The sequence below is a fragment of the Priapulus caudatus genome, unplaced genomic scaffold (assembly GCF_000485595.1).
Source record: "Priapulus caudatus unplaced genomic scaffold, Priapulus_caudatus-5.0.1 Scaffold388, whole genome shotgun sequence".
Taxonomy (NCBI): domain Eukaryota; kingdom Metazoa; phylum Priapulida; class Priapulimorpha; order Priapulimorphida; family Priapulidae; genus Priapulus; species Priapulus caudatus.
Genome location: NW_014577449.1, coordinates 63,731 through 77,169, shown reverse-complemented (window position 1 = coordinate 77,169; position 13,439 = coordinate 63,731). Strand labels below are relative to the sequence as shown.

At 45.7% G+C, this 13,439-nt stretch overlaps 2 protein-coding genes across 3 annotated transcripts in view; one reads left to right on the top strand and one right to left on the bottom strand.

Annotated features, from left to right (window-relative positions):
* Positions 1 to 11,600, top strand: part of LOC106809830 (semaphorin-5A-like) — a 105,465-nt gene extending 93,865 nt beyond the window's left edge. Inside the window, exons 4-21 of one of the 2 annotated variants that reach the window (XM_014813051.1) lie at positions 420 to 518; positions 1,062 to 1,275; positions 1,955 to 2,043; positions 2,290 to 2,489; positions 2,709 to 2,841; positions 3,020 to 3,138; positions 3,518 to 3,719; positions 3,884 to 3,960; positions 4,205 to 4,344; positions 4,541 to 4,708; positions 5,215 to 5,385; positions 5,729 to 5,917; positions 6,186 to 6,371; positions 6,786 to 6,968; positions 7,548 to 7,712; positions 8,202 to 9,596; positions 9,639 to 9,659; positions 9,707 to 11,600. In XM_014813051.1, coding sequence (XP_014668537.1) covers positions 420 to 518; positions 1,062 to 1,275; positions 1,955 to 2,043; positions 2,290 to 2,489; positions 2,709 to 2,841; positions 3,020 to 3,138; positions 3,518 to 3,719; positions 3,884 to 3,960; positions 4,205 to 4,344; positions 4,541 to 4,708; positions 5,215 to 5,385; positions 5,729 to 5,917; positions 6,186 to 6,371; positions 6,786 to 6,968; positions 7,548 to 7,712; positions 8,202 to 8,818 — 2,952 coding nt within the window. In that variant the 3' untranslated portion in view covers positions 8,819 to 9,596; positions 9,639 to 9,659; positions 9,707 to 11,600. The remainder of the gene's footprint in view (positions 1 to 419; positions 519 to 1,061; positions 1,276 to 1,954; positions 2,044 to 2,289; positions 2,490 to 2,708; positions 2,842 to 3,019; positions 3,139 to 3,517; positions 3,720 to 3,883; positions 3,961 to 4,204; positions 4,345 to 4,540; positions 4,709 to 5,214; positions 5,386 to 5,728; positions 5,918 to 6,185; positions 6,372 to 6,785; positions 6,969 to 7,547; positions 7,713 to 8,201; positions 9,597 to 9,638; positions 9,660 to 9,706) is intronic. The other variant, XM_014813050.1, reaches the window with a different exon arrangement.
* A 27-nt stretch (positions 11,601 to 11,627) lies between these two features.
* Positions 11,628 to 13,439, bottom strand: part of LOC106809832 (centromere protein H-like) — a 10,232-nt gene continuing 8,420 nt past the window's right edge. The window contains exon 2 of the mRNA XM_014813053.1: positions 11,628 to 12,906. Within this exon, the coding sequence (XP_014668539.1) occupies positions 12,167 to 12,906 (740 nt within the window). The 3' untranslated portion in view covers positions 11,628 to 12,166. The remainder of the gene's footprint in view (positions 12,907 to 13,439) is intronic.

Genomic DNA, 13,439 nt, shown 5'->3' with positions numbered 1-13,439 from the left:
TGTGAAGTGTATGTGCGCGTACGCGGGCCGTCTGGTGCTGTATTGGCCTATGAAAGCGAAATTGGCCAAATAAAAGCACGTGTAATAATAACTGCCAGCAATTGGCGGCAATGGCATGTGCCTTTGAAATTTTGGAAAATTTGCCTTGAAGTAATGCGTTCTGTTTTGCACAGTCTTGCGTGCGTTTACCGGGCCTTTCCGCGGTCTTTCCCAATACGGAAATACTGTGCGAACTTTCCTTTAATTTCCCTGAAGTGGAATATGTTTTAAATATTCTAGCGTTTTAGTCGACTAAGTGGTTAGTGGGAGAGGGAGAACGACGAGCATACGATTACCGCAGAGCTATGTCGTAAAGTAAGCGTGTTGTGGTTCTTACTGGTTGGTTAGAGATGCATGTTGTTGTTCTGTCCTCGTTGCAGGAGAAGTGTCACAACTTTGTACGAGTGCTGCTCATTCACAAGGATAGTGTTTTCACCTGTGGAACGAATGCCTTCAAACCGATGTGCTCATGGAGAGAGGTGTGTATCATAGCAAGCTGCTAGCAATGTAATAACGACCTCTCCATTCTCCCGCATCCCTTTCCCTAGCGTTGTCGAGTTGTTCTTGTGTGACCTGCAACCATGCATAGCAAATTGCGTTTGGTCGTTAACGTCAACTGACTCATAAAACTGGATATAATTAGCATAAATATTATAATAATGATTGATGCATGATTAGAGGATTAATGGAATCTCTCATGCATATTGGGTTGCGTTTCATTGTAAATGCTACATTGATAGCCCAGATAAGTTATACTCCCAGCTTCTACCAGCGAAATTCTAGACCAGATCAAAGACTCGAAGCTATAGGCCCCCCCTACTAGCAAAAAGTGGATTTTCGCTCTACTCCTAGTATACCAATTAATCACACACATGATAAATACGCGGCTCACGCAGAGTGGTACTTCTATGCCCATTGTAATCGCACGCATTTCTATAGCAACAATCCCGTAGCGCCTCGTATGTTAATTCGTATTGTGTCCGCGCTGCGCCTCTGCCATCGTTGTTTCGTCGTGTGTGCAGATCGAGCGCTTGAACGCGGTGAGCGAGTGGGTGGATGGCATAGCCAAGTGCCCATACTCGCTCGAGCAGAACTCTACAGCTCTGTTTACGAGCGACGGAGACTACTACGGGGCAACCGTGCTCGATTTCACAGCGCGAGACCCGGCAATCTACAGAATCATGGGCGATCCTCCGTATCTACGCACGGCACAATACAACGACAAGTGGCTCAACGGTAAGAAGAAAGGGCCGAGCAGAGCGTTGACTCGCGAGCGAAAGAGATTTGCATTTGTTTGACCGATTTTCCAGGGTAATCTCAGATCTGCGTGTCTGGGTTTGAATCTGGGATAATCCAGTTACAGAAAGTTGTACAACTTTTGTATTAGGAAGAACTGACAGTCTTCGTATGTCACAAGGGGGTTTGTCAAAATTTGCAAGTCGCGGGTCATAATTGTGTCTCAGTTGAGTTTAGCTGGCAAGCTCTTTCTAGATTGTGAAGCATTTCTGTGGCAATTGTTGATTTTCGCGTTGTTACTAAGCCGTTGGGGAATGGTTCGTTTTTGCACTTTCTTAACCATGTAGCTTTGTAGCGGCTTAGCAATTATTGCTGACAGTGACGCGTACGATATCATATTTTCCTCCTGTTGGGACGCACATGAAATCAGTAGGCGCAGGCACATCATCAAGGTCTTAACGCCATCGTGTGGTCAGGAAATGAGTCTTACGCAAGCAATACATGCTGAGACACAGCGTTTATATTTCCATATAATCACGTTTATAGGTCATTGGTGGTATTGAAACAATTTATCGCATGATCTCGTTAGGAAACTCTTACCTCTATTTCTAAAATGTGTATCAATGTCATGCCGTGCCTTTATTTACATTATCACTTACATTCATTACTCATTTCACAGATCCTGACTTTGTGGCATCCTTTGAGATCGGAAACTTCACATACTTTTTCTTTAGAGAGATTGCATCGGAATCTGCTGGCTGTAGCAAAGTAAGTCTTTAGTTTTGTCTTTTGCACAGATGACCTAATTCTGAATGGATACCATTGTCGATACTGGCCTGGATAAATGCAAAAAAACACATTTGGTTCTATATCCGCGGGCATATATTTGATCTAATACACTTGACATAATATGTTTTTGTAGAGGGCCTCTGTTGTTCGTGAAATCATGAATATCAAGATGTAAGACGACTTACCTAATCAAACAAGTGAGCAGAGCTTTACTTTTCTTTGCAGACGGTCTACTCGAGGGTAGCAAGACTCTGTAAGAAAGATAAAGGTGGAAACTTGCTGATGGCAGACACTTGGACGACCTTCGCCAAAGTCAGACTCAACTGTTCGCTGCCCACCGAGATCGTATTCTACTTTGACCAAATACAGGACGTCTTTTTTCACGCACTGCAGAGGAGGTTTTATGCTGTGTTCACCACGCAAGTGTAAGTTGATGCCAGACAGGGTGTATACTGCTGATGTAAAAGTGCAAGTTGATGCCAGACATGGTGTAAATAACTGATACACAAGTGTAAGTTGATGTCAGACAAGTTGTAAACTGCTGATGCACAAGCTGCTTGTGAAGTGATGGCAAGCAAGGTATCCTTGCGTACGTTTCGTGCATGCGATGCGTTAGATCATTTATGGCAGTTTCTCGTTTCTAGGAGTAGTATCTTTGGTTCGGCTGTGTGTGCATTCGACATGGAGGCTTTGGAGGATGCATTCGCTGGTCCATTCAGCTACCAGAAGGATATGCACAGCCAATGGGAACAAGTACCCAATCTACAACAGTTAGAGGTAGATACTTACATTTTATAATTTGAAAAAATGCCAGCATGTAAACGCAAACATAATATTTGTATAAATCGATTATTTTGTATTGCACCTATGAATTCTTTGAAGCTGTGTGAAGGTTTTCCACTAGTGTAAAGTAATTTATGTTTCGATCGTAAACCATCCTCTTGTTTCATTCAAGTGTGGTGCTGGGACAGAGCGGTCAACACGGGCTTACATGGAGCGACAGAAGTACCAGCTCATGTACCTAGCAGCCCAACCAACCCAGCCAACACCTCTATACACAACAGAAATGGAGAGGTACACACTCTAACTAGATACAGCCCTCTGGGTCCATGCGTTTGTATATATGCTTTTGATATGCAGTTTCCTTAAAGGGCTCTGTTTCCCAAACTCTGGCACGATCATTAACACAGCATTGAGTAACAACTACTGGTTTAGTATGGTAGGCTAAACATTATAGCAAAGTAGGTGAGGGTAATGGGAGTGGACAGTCTGTGTGTCTTAATCCACCTTTATCTTACTTAACAGTCTGTGACCAAATTTAATACTTTCATCACAAGCTAAAAACACCCATGTGCTAAGAACCGTATAACTATTACCCGTCGATAACTACACCCCATATCTCTTCGAATAACGGGGACTCACGTTAAACGCACGGATGCTCGTTTGTCTATAGGTTCAGCCACGTCGTCGTCGATAACGTCGAGATAAAAGGCGGCGAGCTCGTGGACGTGATGTTCGTCGCGACGGAGGCGGGAACGATTAAGAAGCTGGTGAAGCTGTCTCATCTCGAGCACGCGTGCCTCGTCGAAGAACTGATGCTGTTCCCGGTCGACGCCCCGCAACGCGTATACGTGCTCAAGCTACTGTCGTCTGAGGTGGGTGCAGTAGTGAGGTTATCCTGTCACGATCGGTAATGATCGTCAGAGGTGGGTTTGTCATAAGTGTGCAGGTCGTCAGTGGTGAGGTGCTAACATAACTAACTGCTTTGATTTTCTTAACATCTTTTTGATTTGCTGACGTCATTTTTGTACATTTACAGGGTGCCTTATATGTAGGAACAGATGAGGGAGTCATAAAGATAGACGTTGAACGCTGTGATAGGTTCAAGACGCGTGGGTAAGAGATGCATCAGCTTCTCCTGTAGATGTGTAGATACTTCTTTCATTACTCTGTGATTGCTGGTCATGTGTAGAGCTTTCAATGTTAGAGCTTCTTTTGTAGAAGCATATTAGCTTCGTTCGATACACCGTAATTGCTGGGAAGAACTACAGTGAGATTAGCTTGTGATACAGCACTTAGATTTGCTGCTAATACAAATTTAGAACGAACCGTTGCCAGTATATTTCGTTCTGTATTGCAGGGAATGTTCGCCGACGTCGCAGGACCCGTACTGTGGCTGGAACAGTCGTCTGAGCAAGTGCACGCGGGCGCCTGCAGGAAACACGCGATCTCCCTACTGGCTGCAAGACATACATGCTTGCCCCGACACGAGCGAACCAGGTGAGGCAATCGACCTGTCAGTGTCTGACGTGTGCGCGGGGAAAAATGATACAGTATACAATACGACAGGGTTCCCCCAAGAAATGTCGCCAACCTCTAATGTTCTACATCATCTAAATACACGCCTATTTTATTATAACCGTAGTTGTATAATATTCTAGTGATAACTGTTATGTATTACTGAATTATTTTGCAGTTAATGGTGGGTTTGGACCGTGGAACGACTGGACCAAGTGTAACCACGTCGGCGTGTTGTCACCGGGAGAGGAGTGCTTGTGTCGGATGCGAGATTGCAACGACCCACCGCCAGCCAACGGTGGCAAGAATTGCCGAGGCCAGCGGGTGCAGGTTTCCAATTGCACTAGTGAGTTATACCAACGTTACCTCGTTGACATCACTCAACCTGTCTCTTCATTATTACTGGCTTTATTAACAATCTCAATCGCGTGATGAAATCTTAAATATATCATAAAAAGGATACATGTATGTACATATATACATGTATATATCGAGTATACCGACACCTTACCGACGAGTTTTTGAGGTCTCCAGTCGCTGCATGCTTGACAAAAACGTAACAGACTAGTCCAGCTTGGCCAACCTAGCAACGATATGTAGGGAGTGGGGTGTGGTGATCTCTCTCTGATCAATGGATACATGCCTCTTGATACATATGATTATAGATCTCTCTGATCGATGGATCCATACCTCTTCATACATATGATTCTAGATGTCTCTTATCGATAGATCCATACCTCTTGGTACATATGATTCTGGATCTCTATGTTTCCATCAATAGATCCATTTCGCTAGAGCTCATGAATCTGAGTTAATAACTAATCGAACTAACGATCGTCGTCCGTGTTTCAGCGCACGGAGGCTGGACGCCGTGGTCAGAGTGGTCAGCCTGCTCCTTGAGCTGCGGCCGCGCGATGAAGACGCGGCACAGGAGGTGCGGCAACCCGGAGCCGAGGTTCGGCGGGAGAGTCTGCGTCGGCAAGGAGACGGAGGAGGACGCGTGCGATTATGTGCCGTGTCCAGGTGCGTGCGGTTTCGCTTATCCTAGCAATATTCACTGCTTTTGTATCTTTGTTTCTTCATTTTTATGTACTGTTTATGTTGGTTTCCTTGCAACATCCACAGCTGAATTTATGTGTCTCAGTGTATTCATTTTGATGTACTAGCTGTTCATTTTTGTCGGCTGAAATATTATCTCTATCTATAATGAAATATATATATATATCAGGAGTTAATAAAGACAAATTGTTGTCTTTGTCTTTATTAACTTTGTCTTAACGGTTTGTCTTTATTAACTCCTGATATATATATATATAAAATGTTATTTTATAATGTGACAATCATAACTTTATGTGGTCGTACGCAGTGTTGCCACCACCGAAGCAAGATGGCGGCTGGTCGCCGTGGAGCGCGTGGAGTCGGTGCAGCGCGGAGTGTGGAGGAGGAATGAGGAAGCGTTCGCGAACCTGTGATAGTCCCGAGCCTCGCTACAACGGCCTGCCATGCAGCGGCTGCGACGTCCAGTTCAGCCCATGCAGCGAAGAGCCATGTCAGGGTAAGCGCGTGGCTCTGCTATATACTTTGACCTGCTTCATCCAGGGGCACGTTGGCAATGTATAGATCGGGTGCCGGTATCAATAGAATAATTGTTGTGCTTTTGTTTTGTCGCGAATATCGGGTTTGTGCAATCGGATTTGAGCGTGGCATCATTTTCTTTGTATGTCTCGGTAATAGGTAAAAGATACCTATATCGGGAATTTCCAGCCTTTACCACCTGAATTGCCACTCACTTTATCGTTTGACACAAACCTTACTGTACACAGAGGTGAAGAAGTCTACGCCGTGGACGCTGTGGGGCAAGAACAACGTAACGAAGGACGGCTACTTTGAGCAGAGGTTTCGCTTCACGTGTCACGCCGAGGTCCCCGACGCCAGTCTCATGCGCATCGGAAACATGCGCAAACAAGAGCGCTTCTGTGTAGATGGCGCCAGGAGCTGCTTGAATTCGGGTGAGTCGATCGACTAGACTCGCATGGGTAGAGAGCGATTAATCAGTGTGATTTGATGATGAATGATTCTATTGGTCACTTTTGTTGTATCGATCCATTGAATACTGAACAGTTGGATTATGAATTGTCGCGCGTGCCGCATAAATATTGATGTAATATATTACCTAATACTGTCATGTGAATTATAACAACAGTCCACCTAAATTATTGTTATTGTTTACCAACATAAAGTGTATAAATGAACCTTTTTCAAATACCCCTATGGGTCTACATAAGGGTCAGCAGAAAGAAATGCATCCACTTCACGTGATATTTAATCGATATTTGTCTTGATGTATAATTGATATTTGATCGATGCTTGTGATATTTGATCGATGTTTGTCATGATATTTAATCGATGTTTGTCTGCTTCAGCATTCATCAACAACGATGGCGAGTGGTCGTCATGGCAGGAGTGGTCGTCGTGTACGGCTGAGTGTGGTGGTGGAGTACAGACGCGCAGCCGAGACTGCAACAGTCCTAAACCGGTCGGCTCGGGAACCGACTGTGAGGGCTACGGCCTCATGCAGAGACAGTGTAACATGCACTCCTGCCAAGGTAAAAGTCACAGTATTACCTACAAAATTCCTTCCCTGGTTTGCTGTAACTAGATGCTGGCTGGGTAAAATCGTACTAAGCCTAACGTTTTGTAAACCTTGTCTTACATAGTATCAGGAGTCTATTAATATTGATTAGAATAAATAAAGATATCTATTGATAGACTCCTGATACTATACTATAAGTGCACCAAATGGGGATTTTTATCACAATTATCACAATGTATTATCCGTAGTGGGTCTCATTTCTGCAAGTAGAAAATCCGGTGTGAATCGATTTGTTTCACATGTGCTGTCTTTGTGAAGAACATTTTGGCCAGTTGCGTTGCAAACAACATCATTGGATTTCAGAACATAATAGACTATTAGATAAGATGATTACTAGTTAATCACGAGATAAATCCAAATTCACCACCGAATTTGTACTCATCGCCAAGTTTCGAATCACCGAGCTGTCTTTGCAAAACGCTGAACCTCTCCTGATTACATGAGATTCAAGTATACTAGAACTAGATACTATAGTATATATCAAGATACTAGTGGATTCGAGTAAGCGTTCAACTCTCTCCATCGTGCGCAGGTGAATGGTCGTGCTGGTCGCCGTGGAGCGAGTGTTCGGTGACGTGTAGTACCGGCACACGCCGCCGTACCAGGGAGTGCAGGACGAGCGGCAGCCAGGAACGCACGACCGCGTGCATCGGCAAGAGCAGAGACGAAGAAATCTGTGAGATGGCGCCGTGCGAACGTAAGCGACGCCATCTTGTGTTGGAAATGTAGTGTTTGTTAGTAGGAAAACGTATAATTAAGCGTGAGAGTGTATAGTAGAAGTGTGATCTTAGTCGGTCTTTATCGCAACTAAAAAATTGTGTACTTGTTATCATATTTAGTACCATATTTTTAATTCCTGTTACCAGATACCCGTCATTTCTGCTTTCACCTACGACTCTTTACGTTCCTTATTGAAGTCGTTCCTCGTTCCTGTTACTAATTTTCCGTATCATTTCCGCTTTCGCTCACGACTCTTACATTCCCTATTCCTCATTCCTGTTACTAACTTCCTATCAATCTGCTTTCACTCACGACTCTTACATTCCCTATTCCTCATTCCTGTTACTAACTTCCTATCAATCTGCTTTAACCCACGACTCTTACATTCCCTATTCCTCATGCCTATTACTAGCTTCCTATACATTACATTCACGACTCTAACGTTGGGTTCTGCGCGTCGTTGCAGTGGAGATCGGCTGGCATCAGTGGTCGGCATGGTCGCTGTGCGACGGCGACAACAACCGGCACCGCACGCGCGTCTGCAAGGAAGCCGAACCGAACGCGACGCAGTGCCTCGGCCCCGGCGACGACACGCGCGCATGCTCCTTCACGCCCATCGTGCAGGAATCGCGCTCGCCAGGGGGCGCCGGCATCGCGGTGATGCACCTCGCCATCGCGTCCTGCGTGGCGTTCGTCGTCGGATGCGCGATCAGCATCGTCGTCATCACGTGGTACCAGCGGCGGCAGCGCGGCGAGCCGAACCGGGAGAGCGCGATCAACAAGGCAGACCTCTTCATGCCAGTGAATCTCGAATGGAAGAACAACGAGACGCCGCTGGCGGGGACGACGTACCGTAACGCTCCCGTCACGCGTAACGGATCCATGCTGCGCAACGGGACGATCGTCAGCGGCGGCGGCGGCGGGGGCGGGACGTTGCCGCGGGGACCAACGATCACGCGCGGACAGTCGCTGACGCGTAAGACGAACCCGTACGGAACGCTGCAGCGCATGACGGTGAAGACTCCGGCCGAGACGGAGTCGTTCAAACGCGTCTCGATGATGAAGGACTACGACCAGATATGAGACGGACGGAGAGAGAGAGAGAGAGAGAGCATGCACCGAGCAGTATTAGCAGCTGGTTGTGCGAGGGAGAGTGTGCGCTTTCAACGTGAAGCTAACTTTCAATGGGAAGATAACGCTCACAACTTTCGATGTGAAGCTCACGCTCGTGCTCGCCTGGATAGCGGGAGCGACGATCCACCCGCGCTCGCAACACTGCAGCTAGCTGTGCACAGACGGAAGCGCGTGCGTGGCTGTGCGCTTTCGACGTGAAATCAACGCTCGCTACTTTCGACATGAAGCTTAACGCTCGCACGCCCCTGGATCGCGGCAACAACCAGCGTTCACACTGCAGCTAGCCGCGCACAGATAAGCGGGAGTCACCCCTCGCCAACACGAACGTCGGACGCGCCGCGCTGCGAGCGTGCGTGCCGAGAAAGTGCCGCCGTCGACTCGAGGAATGGCTTGAGGCAACGCTTCGTGAAACTAAGCGCGAGCGGCAGAGAGGTGCTGCTGACTGGAGGGAGGTCCTCCCTGACTGGGTTGGCTGCGTCTGTGTCAGCCTGCGTCTTGGAGGAAAGTGCTGGGAAGCAGTGGAAAAGCAGCAGCAGTGGAAGCATGCGGTGGTTGATGCAGTCGCGCTGTACTCGTACGAGCAAACACTGCTGTGTGCTGCGGCAATCATCCTAGTAGATATACAGGCTCATGATGTAGATCGTGCGTGGCAGAGAGAGAAAGAGTGAGAGTAAGCGAGAGAGAGAGAGAGAGACAGTGTGAGATAGAGGGAGAGAGAGAGAAAGAGGTAGGGAGGCGGAGAGTGAGAGAACGAGAGAGCGCGCGAGAGAGAGAGAGAGAGAGAGAGAGAGTGTCTGAGAGAGAGAGGGAGAGAGTGAGTGTGTGTGTGTGTGTGAGAGAGAGAGAGAGAGACGATCTACGAAGAAATAGATTCTTCTTTCTGCTTGTACATTTCAACAGGCTGAATATAAATATTGTAAATTGTCACCTAACATGTAGTGATCAGATTGTTTCATCTGAGATTGCGCCATGTAGTAAGGTCAACGAAACGCATGCGCCTTCGAAAATTGAATCAAGTCTTGAATACCTTGGGATATGTATGCCAACAATGCTGTGTAGTTGTTACGGAAAATAACTTGTAATCGATGAAATTAATTAGATAACGTTTCACTCTCGAGTTTACAGCGGTTAAACTCCTAGCTCTCTAAGTCTACTTCTGGGTTCAAGTTTTACATGCGAACCACGTGAACTTGTTTCAAACGCGAGAGCAGTGACGTGTGTTCATTCGAGGAGAGAATGATCATATTTAATGAGATGGCAGCTCTGGGCTGGGACCAGATATTTCCCATTACGTATAATCTTCAAACAAAATTATCATTTTATGGAGTCGAAATGGTTATAATGGAGGTACACTGTATAATCACAATTTGTCCAGGTAAGATAGAACTATTTTGTCATTATTGGCCCGCAGTTTTTGGATGTTTTCGTTGTTAGCTAGTTAATTGTATGTTCAACGTTCTGTATAGTGATTTAATGTACGGACCTTTGACCGTAGTCTTGACAACGCCATGTAGTAATACCCTCTCTGAGATTTCTCCATCATATCAGGAGTCTATCAATAGTCTTTTGATACGGATAGTCTCCTGATCATACCATTGCACTGTAAACCTTTGTGATATAGCAGTGTGCCGTGTGGTTTGTACATTTCATTATCGGAAGCTGTAATTGTTTCACTATTAATTTTATGAATCGATTGATGGAAGATAAATAGTGTGTCGTGGCAGAACAAAAGTCACAATAATGTACCTAAGTGTGTGACACCAGCTATAACGAGCTTACGATTTACTCTCTATCAGAATGCTCTTACCACTCTTACGATTTTCAGCACATATTCCATTACATATTCTAACTTACGTAGAAAAACATTGTACATTGGTGTGTAAATCACTATGCGTAGCCCCAACCAGTCCCCAAGTAGGATAACTGATATTCAGATGATGTAATCAATATACATTATAGGTATAATGTTTTACAGAGTTGCAATTTGCATTAGTTGCAAGCCACCGAATTATCTTTCACATTCAAGGGGCAGATCGTGTGAACATTGGACATGAGTGATAGAACGATGTATTTCCGTTATAATGGAGCGAGGCATTCTTAAAATCATTATCGAGCCAATTTCTGTAAATATTGATTACGATTAAGATTTGTGTCCTATTTATGTGTAAAAAAGAGCGAAGAACAAATGATTGTTGGACGAATCGTTTACGAAAGCCTTCTGTATAACTGAATAACACATGCACACATGTATTTAGCAAGAGACGTGATCAGATTGTTCAAATAATTGATGCTTTTCCCTATAACTATCATTGATCACTGTATCACTAGATAGTTGGTGCTTGGTATACTCATAAACCTTCATAATCAAATGAGAAGTTGTGCACGTGATTGGTTACACGTCGTCACAGTAATGCAGCAGTGGAGCGGACATCCTCTAGATCATTTCTGCTTCGGAATTTTGACAAGACCATGTATTACAACGGCTGTCTAGTTACACATTACCATTTGGATATCACGTCACTCGTTATCTGTTTCACGCGTTGACATGAATCATGTTAGTTACACCATGAAATTAGCACGAGTTTGTGCGACAGTAATTGTTGGCCATTCGTTGACATATCATTTTTCTACATGAACAAAGCTCGGTACGGTAATATGCCGTACGCGCGCACGTGTGGGAGTCGAATGGAAGCGACGCCATGTAAATAAAACCATCTAACACCTATATATACAATTCTTCTTTTCTTTTCTTTTTTGTTCAATCGTATATCTACAAAATATGACAACCAAATTCACTAGGTGGCGTTCTGTTCTCTGTTCAATGCCACACAAAGGTACTAGTACAAGTAACCATGACGTTGGCTTTCAAACAACTATATTTACAATCAGGAGCTAATAAAATAAATGACAAATTTGGCATTATTAGCTCCTCTTACAATGTACATACGATTTCATATGGGACCTACTTTACCAAAACCAAATGAAACGGTTACTCTAAAAGGCTAACACTATCGAAAATTATGCAAGCTTATTCCAACATGACTATATTTACAACACCAACGTTCACTTCGCTTGTACTGCTATGTAACCAGCACAAATTGCCCTAACCCTATCAAAAATACTCTAACGTAATATTATATATATACAACTCTTTCGATAAATACGATTTACTGCCGCATAACTACGAAAATAATGCGAATACAAAGCTTAACCTAGTGCGATTAGGAACTCATGTACATGACACACATTTACAACACTTGTTTTAACCAGATGTACCTCCACCGCAACTCGATCACTCTATAAATTCAGTGGCCGACCGAGCGAAAGCAAGAACTCTGTGAGTTCCTCGTCCTCCGCCCAGTGAACACCGCTTCCCAGGATCAGACTCTGAATCATGTTCCGCTGAACAACGATCTTCGCTGTCACGTTCTCGAGGTTCTCCTTCTCCCGCCGCACGCTCCCCCCGCCGCCGCTCTCCGCCGCTGCGATCGCCTCCCTCCGCTTCTCCTTCGCGAGTGTCAGCTCCGCGGTTGCCGCGCGGTTCTCCCGCTTCATCGTCAGTCTCTTGGCGACGACCCCGTCGACCTCTCGGCGCGCCCGAGCGACCCCGTCTTCCTCGGCGAGTATCGCCGACGACAGCGCCGCCTGGTAGTCAACAAGGGCGGCGAGGGTCGCCCGAGCGTCCCCGCCGTCGCCGCGTCCGTCCCCGGCCCTGCTCGCTTTATCGTCGTCCGGGTGCAGTGTCTGAAAGAGGGCGCCTGAGAGCTGCAGGCGCTGGAGCAGTGTCGTGACGACGTCGTGGTCGGAGCGCGCGCGCGTCAGCTCGTCCTGCAGGTGGGCGACGCTCAGCTGCAGACGGCCGACATCGGCGTCGTCCGACCGCTCGCCGTGCGTCGTCGCGACGACCTCGTCGAGTCGGTGCCTCAGCTGCTCCCGCTCACGCAGCAGACGACTCAGCTCACTGCTGCTGCTGCTGCTGCTGGTCCCGGCGTCGCCAGCGAACAGCGGGTCGAGTTCTCGCGGTCGCGACGGAGATGCTGCGAACGTGAAAAGACCGCGGTAAATTTCAAATTTATGATTCAACGTTGAACGTGTTTGGCATAAGCTTGGTCATTGGTTTAGTTAATAATACCTATGTAGTCATAATAGTATGTAGATATGTTCGTGATGATACATCGTATAATAAATTAAGGATACTCAGCACGTTGCGCATGAAATTTTATCGATTTTTGGTTTTCGTTTTTATACGCTCGCTTACACTAGAGGCCACCTCTGTACACACTCATTTCGCAATATACCAGTGCGTGTCAGCTTTTACAGCGTTTTCATTGTCCACGCGCCTGGGGCGCACCCTATTGTGAAAAATAGAAAAACGCTGATTTCTCCCTTTCGAGTTCTGACATAGTAGCCGATGTATAAATGGATATTTCTCTGTGATTAAAACTCGGATTAATTTAATTTTACACTCGTTTTAATGGTAACATTTTGTGGTAAAAAAGCGCGTCAGGGATTGTTAATAAGTGCCTTATTTTATTAGTTATGCCTCTTTATTCGCTAAAATTTTCAATTT